Consider the following 19,666-nt stretch of genomic DNA (forward strand, 5'->3'; position numbering starts at 1 on the left):
GGCTGCAATTTCCACTTGTTAATGAGATGATAAAAAATGGAAAAAAAAAATTCAATAAACCATTGGAATAACATTCCATTACCACCGGAACCAGTGTTAACTCGGTGGGGTAAATGGTTAGATGCAGCTCTATACTACGCCGAATATTTCGAAAATTTTAAAAACTTCGTATTAAAACTTGAAGAGACTGCTAGCAAATCGAGAAAATAGCAACTTTTGTTCTGTGAGTGAAACAATAAAATATTTGGAGAAACAGCAAATGTCATTAGTTGAGTCGATCCAAAAAATAAACAGTTTTGAAAAAAAGATGGAAGGTGTCCCTGGAAAAATTGGTCAGATAGTATTAACAAAATTCAAAGATGTATTAACAAAAAACTAAGGATTTCAAAAGATGAAGAAAATGTTTTCAGTTTTAAATTGAGAACACGTTGAAGATATAAACATGGATCCGGCAGTAGTGGCAAAGTATAACTATGCACCGATAACCAATGTGGACGTTGAAAGATGCTTTTAATATACAAAAATGTTTTGAGTGATAGGTGCCGAAACTTTACGATGGAACATTTAAATGAATAATTAGTTATTTCATGCTTTAAACAAAAATGATATATTTTCCTTCATCTAAAACGTGTCGATAAAAATTAAGTCAAAGCATTTTTGTTTCAGATATCTATTTTTTTTTTGTTTGTTCTATTTTATTATTAAATTTATAATAGGTCTTTACTAGTTCTTAAGCTAAGCCTAGAGATAATTATATATATTTTCTTAAAAAAATGGTTTGTCAAAATGTATATGCTTATTTTCATGCTTTTTTTGCCTTTCTTTATGCTTTTAAATCCGAACTCTAATTATAACCATAAGATCGCTTAATTATTCTTTTTTCATGAGCAATTCATAAAATTTCATTTGATCCATTAGTTAAAGAATTACATTAAAATAACTCAACCATGCACTTCGCCATACGCTAGTTTACAGTGCGCCAATGTTTGTGAGAAGGGTGACTTTAGCGTTATAAATAAAAAATTATAGAAGAAACAGATTTAATTTTGGAAAATTCTTTATATAAGGTTTTTTTCTGTAAAATTTTCTGATTTTTTTAATGATCAAGTCAGTTTTTTTCTAAAATTTATATTTTCGGAGTTATTTAAAAAACATCTAATTTCGTAGTTCATTTGTTTAATAAAAAATGAAGCACCCACTTCTTGAGTAGAACTTTTTGATATGTTGTTTATTAAACATTTCTTAATGAAATTACAAAAAGTTCTATCTTGTTTGATTTTTTCCGAAGTGAAAATCTATATGCACTCCCCTAATAAGTGCTAATTTTTTTAGTTTTGTTTGTCTCATTTTTAATTTTGAAAGACTTCTTTCCCCAAGTTACCGAGACAGAGAGTGTTAATAAAATTCTTAGGGCCGGTACTTTCTGCACCTCGCATGACAAAATTCCTCTAACCGGGGTTTAATCGGGACCGATAATACCGGCATTTAGTGATACAACTATATTTGGGTATAAAGAAATTAGGTTATTTTGGAACAAATAGTTCAAAACCTCTAAAGGTTTCATGGAGTATCATTTGGGATAAATCATGCAATAATTCTTCTAGAAAATCATTTGCCTCTATATCCGATTCTTTTTTTATGAAAAGTATTGAATGAAGATTTTCTAGTATTTTATCATCTTTCCCTTTTCTTATATTTCCCACAATTTAAAAATATCATATAAAAATTTAAAATTTTTATTGAGTTTCTAAAAGCGAAAATCGATTAATCAAAGAATTAACGGCAATGTCTAAAATATAGATGAAAAAATTTACTTTAAATTTGTCTTCCTCTGTTGAGAGCTGATCCACAGATCAAATTTACGCATTTTTCTCTTGCCTCAATATTCATTTTCAGCAGGAATTTCGGAACGTATTTACGAGATTTTCTGCAATCTCATTATCAGTAATTTTCATTTGGTCATAGCCAAATTGTCAGTAAATTTTCATTTTTTCCATAGTTTCTGACAACATTTTTACACAATCTGACAAATTTATAGTTATATGCTGCAACATCTTCGAGACTGAATTTATATGAAATAAAATATCATGCCAAAGAATTACACGGCATATAAATTTATAATTTTTAATATTTTTTACTAATCCTCGTGCTTTAACTTTAGTTTCTGAATCATTGTTAACGTCTTCTATTATTTCGAATAAGGCATTATATATTTCACAAAATTGAAATCTTAGTTTCAAGAACTAATTTTCCAAATTTGTCAAAATAAGTTCTGTTAACTGTTAAACCTTCACCAGTTAAATATTTTCGGCTGACACTTGGTCCTATATATATTTTTAATTATTGAATGGCTCAATTTGTATTTTGATTTTACTGATTATGCCGCCCCCTTGTGATGCCGCCTCATGCGGCTGCCTCACCGCATCATAGCACCGCACGGCCCTGAGTCCGATCGCCCGTCTTCCCGTAAGGAACCTTCCTCATTAACAATTAAAAATATATGTACAGTCAGAAAAATGAAAGATTACCCATGGAAGATCACATCAATCACCTATTTTGTATTTGTTTCTCTCTCGTTTGTTATTTATAGAAAAAGACAGCAGATACAAAATAGGTGATTGATATGATCGTTCTTGGGTAATTTTTCCGACCGTATTTTAGATTAAACCCCCGCAAAAATTCTTATCGGGACTTAATACAAGAAAGTTTGAACTTTGATGATTACAAAAATAATATTTTTTACTAGCATTGAAAATCATCATTTTTCGTTCTTTTTTCAGGTTTAAATTGTTTATAACCCGAAAACGATCAAAAAACCTAAAAGAATATCAGCCCGGACCGAAAACATTTTAGTAGAATTTATAAAAAAAGTCGTTTTTTAATTATTAATTAATTATAGCCTGGACAAAATCATATCGCTCTTGTTTTTATAATTTTTAACATATTAAATTACATATAAAATCATTTTTATCCATTAAACAGGTCGGTGTAGGTCGTTCTTATATCGGGTCCTCAACTCTTTGGTGGCTCCTTTTTCGCTTTTGATCGGTATATTTTAAAACTGATTTTTTGGTTTTCTACCATCAGCCTTCTGTTATAATATTTAAATATCTGTACTGTATAAAGTGCTTTTATGTACCGTATGATTATTTTGAAGTGTTTTAAAAAGTACAGTTACTTTATTCATTCGACATAATGCAAATTTAATGTTGTGATTGTATCAGTATTGTTTGTAGTGACTTCTACACAAACCATTACGTCTATAAAAATAGCTGTAAATTTTTTAGATAAAACACAATGTAAACAATTATATAACACATTTTCCTTATGTCAATATAATAATAATAGAATTATAAATCAATGTTCTTTAGAAATATTTGTTAAGGGTCTGCATGTTTTACAACGCATTTGTTAAGTTCAAATTGAAAACTTTGATAAATCTTTACATGTTCGCCCTAATGATACATACATGTTATCGATTATTTGTTCACTCGAAAGCAAAACCTTTAAATGTTTTAGAGATTAGAGTGCTAGTAAACTACGAGGGCGGTTTTAAAAATATCAATATTGAAAAAATACACTTCTCCAAGAAATTAACGCTGACCCTTAAAAATGGGTCATTTTTGATGTCTCGAATTTCCTAAACCTGTTGTCCGATTTAAGTGATTTTTTAATATGTTATAGCCTTATTCTTTATCAATATCGCTGTAATAATATTGTTGATAGACAGGTAAATGGCAGTTTGCTTTATAAACGTATGCCGGCAAATGCTTCGTTTCCGAGATAGGGCGTGGAAATTTTTCTTGCAGACTGACGATTTATTTATTGCTCTAAAACCGGTTGAGATTTGCAAATGAAATTTGGTGGGTTTTAAGAGGTAGTTATTGTGCATTTTTTACAATTAAGAATTTTATGTTCACCATTGGCGCGCATAAGGGTCGTATTACTCGTATGCGCGTCAATGGTGAATATTAAGTTCCTAATTGTATATAAAAAAATACGCAATAACTTCCTCTTAAAACCCACCAAATTCCATTTGCAAATCTTAACCGGTTTTAAAGCAATAACTAAATCTTCAGTTTGTAAAAAAAATAACACCCCTTATCTCGGAAACGAAACATTTGCGGACATACGTGTATAAAGCAAACTGTCATTATTTTTTTCATGCAGAATTACCCCTTAAAGTTTGCCATACTTATTTTAAATCACCCTAAATTGACGAAAAACAAGGCTAGTTGTTAAGGTACCTAACTGTTTTATTATCCAACATAAGCGAATAAATAAGCAAACAAAATGTTAAGAAAATATGAGGCTATAGTTGGGTTTTAATTTCAGTATATATTTTATAAATGCTAGAATATTCCACACAGTTTGCTTGGTACACCCGGTATACAATGACAATTTACAACAATTTACATATTACAACAGTGATATTGTTAAAGAATAAGGCTATGTTAACAAACTCGGTGATTTTAATCGAAACTCGAAATAGCAAGCTGAAAATTTGTTAATAGCTTAACGGTGTCTAGTCGGACAAACTTTGATGTACGGGAAGACTGGAACAGGGGAAGTTTTAATTGAGGAACATGTTAAAAATATGGAACTGCAGATTACGAAAACGTCCCATGTATTTTGTCGGACAGAACATCCAATTGATTTGTTACCCTTTCATTAAACTCTCATGCAAAAAATCAGACTGCTATTACTAACCAACATGATTCCTGTCATTTGACATGTTCTTCGTGTTCCACTCATTAAAATGCCCAGTTGGTGATAAACACCAGTCTGATTTTTGCATGAGAGTTTAATGAAATGGTAACAAATCAATTGGAAGTTCTGTCTGACAAAATACATGGAACGTTTTCGTAGTCTGACGTTATAATTTTTTAACCTGTTCCACAATTAAAACTTCCCCTGTTCCAGTGTTCCCATACATCAAAGTTTGTCCGACTAGACACCGTTAAGCTATTAACAAATTTTCAGCTTGCTATTAATCAACTTTTTTGGTACTCGGGATCCAGGTCTAGAGCATTTAATATTTAAATACATATTTCATTAAAATAACGTTGACCCCAGATAATGACTTTTGCCGTTATAATCATTATATCTACCTGTTAACGTTTAATTACATTTTAAATTCATTTAACATTACATGTTAAGATATACATGTAGTATAAAATGCATTTAGTATCATCTACCGCAAACCGACATACCGAACCTAATTTTAGATCAAGTTATATCTCCTTAATGATTTTATTGTGACTGAATTACTTTCATCTACACCTCATAATACGGGTAGCTACACAAAACGTTTCAATCGTGCGTTGGTAAAATGTTTGGAAGTTATTAACATTAATAAAAGTCAATATAGGTCTTCTATCAATAGGAAATAGGATATCTATCCATATACGGAGTGAGGTTTAAGTATGAAACGTCTCAGTTATAGGCCTGGATCCCGCGTACCAAAAAAAGTTCATTAATAGCAAGCTGAAAATTTGTTAATAGCTTAACGGTATCTAGTCGGACAAAATTTGATGTATAGGAACACTGGAACAGGGGAAGTTTTAATTGTGGAACATGATTTTAATTGCGGAACTTATCATCCTGACAAGTTTTTTTACAATCAGTTCACCATCCAAAGATACCATTTTATTTGTAGTAACTCCATCTTTAAATGAACATTCCAAATACTCTGTTTTTGTCCTACTAAGTTTTAAACCTTTTTCCTCCAGAGCTTGCCTCCACTGTTCCAGTTTTTGTTCTAAGTCTCTTTCACTATTTCCTACTAACACGACATCATCAGCATACATTAAGCACCATGGAATGTTACCCTGTAGTTTCGCTGTTATCTGGTCCAAAACTAATGAGAATAAAATACGGACTAAGCACCGAGCCTTGGTGCAATCCTACTTTCACATGAAATTTATCAGTCTCTCCCACACCTGTCCTGACACTAGTCGTTACTCCCTCATACATATCCCTCACAATCTTTACATATTCACCAGAGACTCCTTTCTTATTGAGTGCCACCACAGAATCTCTCGAGGAACTCTATCATATGCTTTCTCAAGATCAATGAATACCATATGAGCGTTTGTTTCTTTACTCCTGTGTTTTTCCATCAACTGCCTTATAATGAAAATTGCATCTGTTGTTGATCTGCCCTGCATAAAGCCAAATTGATTTTCGTATATTTCGGTCTCTTCACGTATCCGCCTATCAATTACTCTTTCCCATATTTTCATGGTGTGGCTAAGCAGTTTTATAGCCCTGTAGTTTGTACATTGTTGTATATCTCCCTTGTTTTTGTAAACAGGTACTAGTATACTGCTTCTCCATTCGTCTGGCATTTGTCCAACTTCCATAATTCTATTAAATAGACCTGCTAGCCACCTTGTTCCTGTCTCTCCCAATGCTCTCCATACTTCCCCAGGAATAGCATCTGGTCCTACCGCTTTTCCTTTCTTTATTTTTTGAAGCGCTTGAGCCACTTCCTCCTTTGTTATTTTGGTGACCATTGCTGCTACTGTCTCTGTTAACTCTGAAAAATTCTTCATTTAATAAGCTGTCAAATTACTTTCTCCATCTGTTTTTGACATTCCTTTCGTGAACTAGTATTTTATTATTTTCATCTCGGATACATCTAATCTGATTAAAATCTTTTGCTTTCTTTGCTCTCTGTTTGGCTATTTTATATATCTTCGTTTCGCCTTCCCTGGTAGTAAGTTGATCGTATAGGTTTGAATACGCTTCTGCTTTGGCTTTTGCTACTGCTACTTTCGTTTCCTTTTTCGCCACCATATAAGTTTGAAGATCTGTGTCGGATCTGGTTTCTTGCCACTTTTTATATAATTTTCCCTTCTCTTTTATTTTTCTTGTACTTCGTTTGACCACCACCAAGTCTCTATCCTCAAACTTTTTTCCTGACGTTTTCCCAAGTATTTCAATAGCAGTCTCTCTAATAGTACTGGCCATTTTTCTCCAAATTGTATTAGGGCTTCCTTTCATGTTCCAACATATTTTTTCTACTATTCTTCTCCTGAATAGACCTTCTTTCTCATCTTTTATCATCCACCACTTGATTTTTTGTGGTCCTCTCGGATATTTTTGTTTAGTTTCGCTTTTTTACTTCGATGTCCAGAACAAGCAGCTTATGTTGTTGGCTTACTGTCTCACTAACTATTACCTTGCATTCACGTATGTCTTCTTTCCTTATCATGAAGTAGTCTATTTGGGATTGATGTTGTCCACTTTTGTAGGTAATAAGTTGAGTTTCTCTCTTTTAAAAGAATGTGTGAACAATCGCCATATCCAATGCTGTTGCTAATTCAAGCATGTCATCTCCAGCTTCATTTCTAGTTCCAAAGTCTAATCCCCCATGTATTGCTTCGTATACTGCTTGGCTTGACCCAAGGCAGGATACGAAGTAATACATGTTGTAATGATATTTACATTGTTATATTAACCTAATGTTATATTTATATGGAAATCCAACATAGTTAATTTTCTAATTTTTCCTTTTTTGAGAAGGATTTCCGGATTGGAAGTCGAAACGTCAAAAACTAACAAAAATGTAATTATCATTAAAACCAATTGTGGCTCAACCCCATCAACACTATCATTGTCAACATAAAAATGTTAACTAATCAATAAAGTGGTGATATTAAAGTTCTAGTAAAAAAAATGGTCCGATTTTCATTGAAAAGTCCCGGAATTCACGTATTTTTTCAGCCTTGTCCCGAATTTGACTGAATTGAAGTTGGTCACACTATACCCCATTTTTTTCGGTTTTTTATAAGCTACATCTTTGTAAACAATTTAATTTTCGATAAAATACTTACTTTTTGGATTATTTGCGAAAAACCGCCTGAAACCGTGTTTTTTTTTTTTTGGTGAAAAATAAACATTTTCACTCGCAAATAACTCGAAAAGTAAAAGCAATCAACGGCACAAGTCCAACTTTAAAATGGAGGGTAAACAAAACCAAAATCCGTATTTTCATGCAATTCGGTGGTGGCACTGAAAAATGCACGGTATCGTCGTATTTTACGTTCATTTACTGGGCTATATACAATAATTCTATTTACAATTTTTAAAATTTAATCAATAAATTTTGAATTCAATTTCATGTGGCATAATTTGCAGTAAACGTATAATCATTAAAGTAGAATGGAATCCACATGGCATGATTATTAACTGAATGCTTAATATAGAGAATATGAATACAAAATTATTATAACTGTGTGAAAAGTCTGTGTGAACTTTAGAGGTTGTTAACTTCTGTGATAAACGCGGGTTATTTATTATGAATTGTTCTTTTTCTTTTAAGTCAAATAAAAGAAACTGTACCTATCTAAGTATATCAAGCTGTTTTCTTCATGATAATCAATTCTGTTTGATTTCTTAATAAAAAACTTGAATATTCATTGCATAATTAATAAAACAAAAAAGAAATAAAATTTACATTTGTTATTTGTACATATTTAAAAATCCTATTATGTACATATTTTGTAGGGTTCAGGAAACAACCCTCTGAATGGGGTGGGAGAGGAGTTATGGTTTGAAATCAACATTTCAAGAGCACTTGTGAATTTTTTTTAAACTATAGTTATTTTATTTTTCAATTAAATACATATATTCAGTACAATTTAAAGAATACTCATAAAAAATTCAAGGCAAAATATTGAAAAATAAGCCAACGGTGGCAAATTTTTACAGATACCTCCAAAAAAATGGATTTTGCGGTGGACATCAGAACTCGTCATTGTATAATGTGAAATAAAAAATTCAAAAAGATTTTATTAGCTTGCGAGTTTCTCGAGGTAATACTGTCTGTTTTTGTAAAGATAAATGGTGAAAATCAACATATCTTTATTGTTAAACAAAAAATAAGCCTAGAACAAAAAATATCTCGACAGCATTATGCAACAATGAGACGTAAATTGTAAATTTCCTACAATATTCAATATCGGTCGATATAAAGGAAGAAGTTTATTACAGGCGGTGAAGTTTATTACAGCACTGGCCTCGATAATAACAGATATGTCGTGGCATTTCTATATACAGGCAGTTGGGGTAGTTATTTATAGCCATCGCTGCGGTAAAAAAACAGGTAAAGAAACTTATTCTTCGATTTCATTTTTCCTCGCTATAACCAAATATGCCTCGTTATACAGGTGTTATAGTTCAATAGGAATTTCATGAGACATCTAGTTTACCTCGTAAAATACTCGTAAAGTACATAAGCGAAACCTCGTAATATCCGTGTTCGTTATAGAGAGAATTAATAATTTTTAACAGAGTTATGAAGCCTTGAAAACGGCTATTTTCGATTTTTTCAAATTTTAAATCGCGTAAACTCGACAACAATCAATTTTAGACAAAAATTACAAGAGACCTTTTTTGCTCAGAATGATCCAAATGATATAAAAAAAAATTGTTCGAAGTGAAAAAATTATTTGTGTGAATTTGTTTAAAAAAAATTGTTTAAACAATTTTTCGACCACGGTAACGCCTGCCACCATGTGGATTTGTTATAAGTTATTATAAGAAAGATTATTTCATGAATAAAACTGTATTTATAAATAAATTAACTAATATTTTATTAATATCTTCATCTAAATATTTGCTAAACTGTGTTTTTCACTTTGACAAGTTGAAAAATGTGTGTCGCATTAATTGGGATCAATATCATTGACTGTTTTTATATAAAGACCTGAATTTTATATGTAAGTATTAAAAAATAATCTTACGAATATCACACGACAGTAAGAATAAATAAGAAAATAATGCTTCATTTTTTCTCAAATTTGTTGTCATTGGGCAATAGCCACTCGAGCCCTGCGGGCTCTCGTGTCTATTGCCAGACAACAAATTTTCGAAAAACTGTCTCATTCTTGTCAATTTATTCTCACTCTTTTGTGATATTATATCCGAAAATTTTTTTGGATACACTGTGAATTAGTTAATTAATTTAAAAACAAAGTAATTGTACCATTGTTTCAAAAAACAATTACAAAAATGTGCTTGAAATGTTGATACCATACTGAGGATAAAAATCGAAAAGAAGAAGAATCTGTCACAGAAAACAGTTACAGAACCCTCCAATCTTGAATAATTCTAAATCAATGTTAGATTAAATTAAATTTAGATAAAGGATCAAATTGACGCTAAACAACCAACACTCCAAGCTATTTTTATCTTATAAAAGTAGATTCCACTTTTTCGTTTGACTATTTTAGCTACATTTAAATTCAGACCGAAATGGAGAATTGTATAAATTGTTTGTGCAAGGCACACCTTAACCTCCTACACGCAAGAGTGTTGCCGATTTATATAACAACGCATTAATGGAATCTCATTGTCTTGTTTTCGAGACTACTTGTTGCTAAATCCGCCTCTATTTTAAACGTTTTATTTTTTACATGGTTCTTACAGATCATAAAACTAATGAATCAACTCACTTTTTTTATTTGGGGGTATATGACCACGATTTCCGTTATACACCCATTTGCCGATTCGCCCATTTTGTACAATTAGATTTATTACAGTGTTCTTTAAAATAATTCTTATTTAATGTCTTGTCTATTAGTAAACTTATTGAAAACGAAGAGGGGAGGACGTTATGGAATTTCTCTGTAACAAAAATCATCAGGGACACAAGCCTACATTAATGAACAGAAACATTCAGCCGTGTGATGGATGACCGAAGTTATCTTTAACGTTTGAGTTAAAGTTAAGATTACTTTCAGGTATAACGATGCCCATAACTATTTAGGTAAAATTCGTTGTGATGTATTCTTCACAGTTATGAGATAGTTATTTTTTCAACGTTATATTAGAAATAACATTTGAGGAACAAAGTTTGACGTAACAAAGAGAACCTTATGTGGAAATAGTACAAGTTGGAGTGAGCGCGAGAGATTTTTCGGAACATGCTACAGGATGGGTAGATGACCGTAAAAGTAAATAACCATCGTCGGCCACCTTCGATGACCGAACAGTGCCGAACAGCAAACAGCTGTTCGGCTTCGGTGGTGTTTCAAAAGGTAGATAAAAACAGGGTTGCCAGATTGGTGTATTTTCCCACAATTTTGGGGTAATTTGAAAGCGTCTAGGGAAATTTTTCTAAGCAGAAATTGTAGTGGGATTTTTTGGGGGCGGAAAATTATGGAGAATTTTAAGGGGTCATGGTAAATTAAATTTGCGAATGTACATAGAACTGTATATTATACTCCCATATAATCGAAGACGATAGGAACTATTAATTATTTCCAGGGCCCTCGTTGATAAGTAGTATAATTTTGGTTTACTGTTCTTTTCATTTGACTACTAATTTATTAAAATGCGGCAAAAATTTAAATTTGGGGGATTTGAGCTTCAATTTGAGGGAATTTCAGTTTCTAAGTGGGGGATTTATAAAATATCTGGCAACTCTGGATAGAAAGTTCAGTAGGTACTTAAAATAAAATTTCAACTTATATCTCTCGATTTGATTTTTGTATAATTTTTAAAATTGTATTACCCTTCTATTCTTAATTATTAAATTATTAGCTTCTAAATTCACTTGATTTCTATCTAAAAACAAGTCAAAAGATGAACCTAACCTTACATATCCTTACATAACTACAAAGTTATCTCATAACTTGAGGTTTAACGTCGCGTTATAAAGTGACAGTTGATATATCAGATAACTCAAGAACTGTCAAGAAATAACACAAGTAGTTAAGTTAAATATGATACATCACACCAATTCGAGGATTATAATTTAACTACAGGATAACGTTACGTTAAAGATAACTTCGGTCATCCATCACACGGCTGATTGCTCTGAAGTATTGTACCTAACTTTAACTTCTGTGGATATTATTAAGCAGCTTAGGAGCTGGGAGATTAGTAGGGAACGATCACTTTCTGATCACTCTGATCCCTATATCAAATTCTGGATTCCTACAACGGAAACGGCTATGAAGTTGTCTCGATTTGTGAGGAGAACGGATTGGCATAAATACGAGACCAGGCTTAAGACTGCAGCAAGAGATCTCCTCGCTCGAGGAGGTTGACGTTGTGGCGGAAGTTTCTGCATCGCATGAAATCAGTCCACGAAGAAGCATTATGTAGGAAGATTCGTAAAAAACCAGTTTGCACCAGAAAAGTATGGAATAAGACTAAGCGGAGCGGTAGCCAGGACTGGGAGCTTTTCGGAGCTGCCCAGAGAGAATATAAGAAAGAAATACTGCCCTCAAAGGAGCGATCCTGGAGGGAATTTTGTAGCAGAATTTAAGGAGCTGCATCAGCGGCAAAGACTATGAATATGATAAAACATGATCCTAATGCTAACTTGGCCAGCGTGTAACAACTCAATTGTCAATTTACAAATTCACTGGAGGAAACCCTACAGATATCTTGTTATCATGTCTTATATTTTAGCGAATGTCAAACTGTCGAATGACATGAGTCTTACAAACTCATGGGCAGGGAGTTGTCAGACAGGATCTGTAAGGAGGATGTAATGTCGAGCAGCCTTGAGTAGATTTGAACCATACAAGACGGCTGTGGAATCTATCTCCTAGTACTTCAGAATGGATGAAGTGCAGTGGAAGGGATAATTATTGGTCTGGATCAGGGGTTCTCAACCGGTGGTACGCGTACCACTGGTGCTACGCGCGAAGGTTTCAGGTGGTACGCGTCGCGTGGATGAAACAAGCAATTACGATGGCACGGAAGTGCCAGTGCGTCTCTTCATCTCAGCACAAATTTTCGCCCGTTTCTTCAAACTGAGGCCAGAAGTTTTAATGTTTTTAACTGAAAAAAATAATGACAGACTCAACACGCTGAACATGGGGCTTCAGAGAGCAAACACAACACCCTTCACAGCCAATGAGAAAGTAAACTACTTCAAGAAAAAGTTGGTTCATTTATGTTCTCAAATACAGGACAAGGATGCCTCTACGTTTCCGACGCTTTCATAATTTTTTGACGAAAACAAAATATATGTAATACCAGATGTGGTTGCTAATATAATTCTTCACTTGGAATCTATTCAAGAATGTTTTAATAAATATTTCTCTGAAGATTATCCCAAACTTGACTGAATCATAAATCCTTTTGCAGGAACACCACCAAATGAGTTAGAATAACAGGATTTACAGGAAACATTCATCGATTTCATCGAAGACAGTTTTAAAGAGAAATCCTTAATTGACTTCTGGATAAAATATACGGGCCTGGATAGCTCAGGCGGTAGATGCCTGACTTCCACGCATGTAGGCGGGGGTTCGAAACCCAGCGCCGGCGAGAACATCTAGAATCTAGACCTTTTTAAAAATGTCTATGGGTCCCAGGTCGCCTCAGCCTGAATAAAATGAGTACTTTGGGTAAAAACCAGGGTAATAATAGGCGGTTGAAGAGTAGCACTGGCACTGTTACTTTCCTTGTATACCGTAGGTCCTAGAGATAGCAGACTACCCTGCTATAATCCCAAAGCCGCGTAGCGGTATAAAACGGAAGACTACTATTACAGTAGACTCCCTCTATAACTCTGACGATTATAGAGTAATGACTTTCGTACTGTGAACACCACATTCAGTGAGCTCCAGAATACTGTGACTTTTAAGTGGAATTGTTCGAAGTTTTATGTTTTGTCTCCAGTGCATATCAAGTACGGATAAACCATTAGTAAGAATACAGAAATTACTTACAATTACTAAGGTTTTTCTTGGTTAAATCCATTTTTTTTTCTATTCTATTATCTGTAATCGAATTTTCTATCCTGTGTTGCCAGTTCTCATAGGTTTTATGATGAGTACCAGATCTGTGCGCAGTAGTGTAACCGATGAAAGTGCTATGGAAGCCATTATAACAAAGGTATTGACAAATTCACTTAGCAAAATAGAAGATAAACTTGACAAATTAACTCAAAAATTTGAAGCATTAGATGCAACACTGAATAATGCAGTTACAAAACTAAATCGCCTAGAAGAAAAAGAAAAAAACAATGCAATGAAAATTATAATAATTAATCAGACATTGGATAATCTAAATCAGACAGCAAGAATGAATAGTTTGAGATTTGTTGGAGTAAAAGAAGAAGCGTCTGAGAATGTGATAAGCAAAGTTTTGACATTAATTAATGACCAAATGAAAATTAAATGTTCACTAGTGGAAGTAAATAGAATATTTAGGGTGGGCAAGATTGAAGATGAGCAGAAACCTAGGAGTATCATCGTTGAATTTGTAACCAACCTGAAGCGGAATAAAGTATATAAATCCAGAAACAAGCTTAAAAATACGGAAATATTTCTGAATGAAGACCTTACTCAAGTTCGGTTTAAACTTCTCTTAGCTGCTAAGAAAAAATATGGTGTTAAAAGTGCGTGGTCAATGAACGGAAAGATTTATGTCAATACTGGCAACGGTGTCAGAACCATTCAGAACGAGAATGAGCTTCTTAATTAGGTACGAAAAACATTAGATACATTATATTGATATGAAATTTTTAAACTTATTCTTATCTTTTGTTTACATGTTTGACTATTTTAATGAGGATAAGTTTTCATTTGAAATTTTATTTGTTACGAATATAAGTTCAAATGAATCCAACTTAAAATAGTTTAATTTAATTAGCAGGTCTAGTTTTTATTCGGTACATCAATACATCAATGAGTTCTTGTTTTTTTTGTTACATAGAGGTTACAGGTTTCAATGGATAAATGTAAGTTAACTGGTTTCAGTACGTAAATACATCAGACGTATTTTCCAAAAAATGTAATCTTGTTTAAAATGTACTGTACTGATAAATTATTGAAGCTACTTCTACATATTTTAAATATATTTAGCCATTGCTTATATGTGTATAGGTCTGAAATTTTTGGGCTGGGCTTTTTTACATGTTTATATTTTCTTTTTGTATAACAATCTGTCAATATTAACGTTACAGTTTTATTACTTTACTGACTATTTTGCTGCAAGAAAAATCAAATATAAATTACTTTTCACAATATGTTCGCAAATCTGTCAAGAGGTACGCATGTGTGGTATGTGGTTTAGAGGTTTCAGATCTATGTTCTTCCGTATTAAGTAATTGACAGTTGTATTATAGTATCTGCTCACAAAAATGAGTTATCCTTTTTCCAGCGATAATATGTATGATGGCGCTATATTTTCTACTTTAATAACATTGTATTAAAATACTATTTACAGTATCTGGGCTTACTGCAATAATAGCTATAAGACATAACAAACAACCTGAATGTTTATTACCAGAATTGTAGGGGTCTGAATACAAAAACATATGATTTTTATAGGGGTTCACAAACCTTGGAATTCGATATTATAATTGCAGTAGAGACATGGATTCAAGATGGGGTTAGGGATGGTGAAATTGTTGATACAAGTATGTATAATTTAATACGGGCAGATAGGGATTTAGAATTCACTGGAAAAACTAGAGGAGGGGGAGTTCTTGTGGCAGTAAGAAAGGAGTATAAAATTGCACAAATTTTCAAACATTGTACAAAATTTGAGGCAATAGCGATTCATATTAAATTAGCAGGTAATGAAAAACATACAGAAACGAGTTTAAAATATTGTCTCTAGGACAAAGAAGGGACTTAATGGTAATTATGTTTATATACAATATAATTAACAATAAGATTAACAGCCCATATTTACTTTCACTCATTCCATTCAATATTGCTCCTCGTCGGACACGATCTTCATTAATGTTCAATATACCTCACAATCTTGTTGCAACAAGATCTCCCCTTGCCAATGCACTTAAGTTATTAAACAATTTTAACAGTTTAATTGATGTAGATTGGTCCTTGAATCGGACAAAGTTTTATAAATTGATACTAAGTCAAATTTTAAACACCTCTATGTAAAAAATATTCAAGCCTCTACAATGCTGGAAGTGATAATGAGATAATTTGTATAATTTTTATGTAACTTAGAAAGTCATCTATTTAAAACTATAGAATTGTAAATGTATATTTTTTTTTAGCCATGTAATGAGACATTTAGTCTGTATGGTTAATAAATAAATAAATAAATAACGAGAACTGAAATGGCGGACTCATTAGCTTGTTATAAGCGAATCTTATATCAGACAACAATAATATTATGCATACCACCACTAATAAAATGTTTTGATACCTCTTACGTAGTTTATTAGGTGTCGATGGTCGACTTCAACAATGAAACTTGGCCATCGTACATTGTAAATTTACTACAATATTCAATATCGGTCCATAGACAAACAGGAAGGAAGAAGTTTATTACAGCACTGGCCTCGGTAAACATACAGATGTTGGGCATTCCTAAATACAGGTAGTTGGGGTATTTATTTATAGCCATCACCATGCCAAAAACAGGTAAAGAAACATATTCTTCGATTTCATTTTTCCTCGTTATAACCAAATATGCCTCGTTATAGAGGTGTTATAGTTCAATAGAAATTTTATGGGACATCTAGTGTACCTCGTTATAAGCGAAACCTCGTAATAGCCGTGTTCGTTATAAAGAGGACTTTGTAGTTATGTCGATATTTGTGAAGAAGGTAGGTGGGTGTCACCCGAAAGATTCCCATATTCCTCTCTGGACCTTTGATCCTTGAAGTGGAAGTGGAGTATGAGGATGTGCTGGAGGTATCGTCAGGTAATATGTTATACGGATGACTCGAGAACTGAGAAATCCGGGACAGGAATGGTCTTCGTGGATGGGAATCTTCCTTTGCCTGGCAGGCCTAGCTTCTACCTTGGTCAACATGTTACTGTTTTTCAGACGTTGCAGGAAACTGCAGAGACAATAATCAAAGTTGTAATTCAGCATCGTGATAGAATTATGTATCCAAATATGTAGCCAATCAGCTCTGAAAGCGTTGATAATTCTTATCAAAATACAAGGTGACTTGTAGGTCTTGAGTAAATGTTTTCTTACTGTATAAGGTAGTCTTCATTGTCTTTACAAACATTGTGGCATTGTTCGATATGAAGAGGCGCGAAACCAAATAGCGCTCCTTGGAGAGAGTATCTAATTCAGACCCTCGGTGTCTTATTTGGGAGTTCATTTTAGCAGAACTCTCAACTGGAACATCGATGTTAGAGACACCCTGTACTGTTTGTTAAATTTGGAAATATGTACTGCTTGCAAAATTTTCCTTCTTCTTCTTGTGCCACTCCTATCGGAGATTGGAAATCATCAAGGCTATCCTGACCTTGTTTACAGCTGACCTAAAGAGTTCATTAGTGGTGCAGCCAAACCACTCTCTCAAATTCCGCAATTTGCAAATTATTTTTCCCTGCATTATATTTTGAAGTAATGCTTATTTATGTCCTCTCATCAGGTGACCCAAATATTCGAGTTTTCTTCGTTTTTTTGTTAACAAAATTTCTGGGTCTTTTATCTTTCATATTACTGCAAAGTTTGTGACTCTTTCAACCCAACTTATCTTTAGCATTCGACGGTAGCACCACATCTCGAAACTTTCAAAACTTTCTTACACACCTATAAAACATTTATTGAGCCAATTATCGAATACAAGACGTGTGTCTATGTGCCACTTAACAATCGCCAAAGTAACACCATTTTGGCTTTAATCTTCCCACTATAGAGGATATAATCCGTTCTCTCAGCAAAAGATACGTCTTACGCACGATAGACAGGTACAACAGCACAGCCAAAGAGGTGCTTAAAACTCCTTGGCATCAAATAGGGCACATACATACCAGGCGCCTCAAGAAAAATATTCCATTCGGCGCCTCACCCTTCCTGATGAATATCAAGACTTCCTAGAAGAAACTTTCCTTAGATATCGCAAATAGCATTAAGCTCCAAGCCAAAAACGCTGATTCAAGCGGGTAACATCCAGGGTTCCTTTCTACTCATGGTTTTTTTGGCTTTTCGAAAACCAAAACTCACAGCTTCTTAGTTTCTTGCTTTCCTTCTACTTCTCCGATCGACTAGCAAGTCTGCCACTCTCCCTATTTGCACTTGACATTGCTCTTTACCATTCCAAGATCTCGCAACCGCAACAAAAAAAAGAGGAGAGAAGATTCCCACCTTGAAGAGGCGAAAGCCTTATGGTAACGTTATCATAACGTTCAGATTCGATTCGCTACCTCGGGTGACTATCAATTTCAACTCTGTGTCTGGAGTTCACTCGCTTTAACCATTGCGACAAGACCTTCGGCAAGAATTTAATGTTTTGATGTAAACATGAAACATAATTCTGTCTGCTATAATTATGCTCTATATTTTTTATTATATTGTGCTTTCCTTTGTCCACAGGTACACAGCACAACCATTGATAAAGACAATATTCGAGGGAGGTTTTGCCACTTGCTTCGCGTACGGCCAAACGGGATCCGGCAAGACGCATACCATGGGCGGTGACTTCAGCCAGGGCAAAAATCAAAACTGCGAAAGAGGTATCTACGCGATGGCCGCCTCAGACGTTTTCCGATTGGTGAATTCCTCGAAATATAGAAATTTGAATCTCGTGGTATCTGCTAGTTTTTTTGAAATTTATTCAGGTAAGAACAGTATCTTTTCAGTACATGTATAAACTGGCGACATAGGATGTTTTATGATATGATACAGAAATGTAGAGGATTTACATAAATGAAGCTATGAAATGTCGCATACTTTAACGACATTCGGGATAAGGGAGCTGTGTTCCCATAGCGGAATTGATATTTGTTATGTTTATTTTTTCTTATAGTTCCCAGCTTTGTATTTTTTCTGTTTAGAAGGAGTTGTTCCAAATTCTATATTTGATGTAAAAAGGTGTTACAAGTAACATTGTAGCCTCTCAAATCACTTCTCACAAGTCCGAGAGAAAAGAGGAAATGTGGAAAAAGAAATCATGGATTCTCCATTAGGATAACGCGCACTCTATCAAGGACTATTTGGCCAAAACCAGGTCACACTCATGGATCACCCTCTCTGTTCACCAGATTTAGTGCTGTGCGGCTTCTACCTGCTCCCAAGACTCGAATCCTTCTTTTGTGCATAAAGAAAATTTCGGCTCAGTTACTCAACATCCTGCAGAAGATGGCTTACAGCACTACTTCGCTCTGTGGAAGGTTCACATGGACCGTTATAGGAATGCCGAAAGAAAGTATGTACGTATATTGAAGTGGGAAAACGAAAAATTCTAAAAAACTGGGCAGGACACTTAGCTAGAACACAAGATGGACGATGGATAAGATGAATCATGGAATGGAGCGTCAGAAACTACAAAAGAAGCCGAGGACGACCACCGACTAGATGGACCGACGACATAAAAAGAGTAGCGGGACACTTGCTACAAGCGGCCCAGTGTAGAGAACACTGGAAAGAACTGAGGAGGCCTATGTCCAGCAGTGGACGCGATTGGCTGATTGATGATGATATCAACAGTCTTAAAACTTTAATTGCTAGACCCGAATAAAGTCTTAATTAGTCCATGCCATAAAAAACTAGTAAGACTAGGTGAATTGAGATGCACATTGAGAGACCAAATCAAAAATTAAAATTTTATACCAAATATATTCTCGATAATAACAATACATATTAAAACATAGTCATAAATTTTATTACAACATATTTAAAAAAAAGAGTGAACTAAGATAGATTGACAGGTTGTAAAATATAAACTATAAACCACACAGAAGAAGAGTCGTGG

General features: G+C 33.8%; 1 protein-coding gene across 1 annotated transcript in view; it reads left to right on the forward strand.

The window, feature by feature from the left end:
• LOC114335542 (kinesin-like protein Klp10A) overlaps nt 1-19,666 on the forward strand; it is a 72,935-nt gene that overhangs the window by 9,000 nt on the left and 44,269 nt on the right. Inside the window, exon 3 of the mRNA XM_050659708.1 lies at nt 18,289-18,533. Within this exon, the coding sequence (XP_050515665.1) occupies nt 18,289-18,533 (245 nt within the window). The remainder of the gene's footprint in view (nt 1-18,288; nt 18,534-19,666) is intronic.

The sequence above is a fragment of the Diabrotica virgifera genome, chromosome 8 (assembly GCF_917563875.1).
Source record: "Diabrotica virgifera virgifera chromosome 8, PGI_DIABVI_V3a".
NCBI classification, from domain to species: domain Eukaryota; kingdom Metazoa; phylum Arthropoda; class Insecta; order Coleoptera; family Chrysomelidae; genus Diabrotica; species Diabrotica virgifera.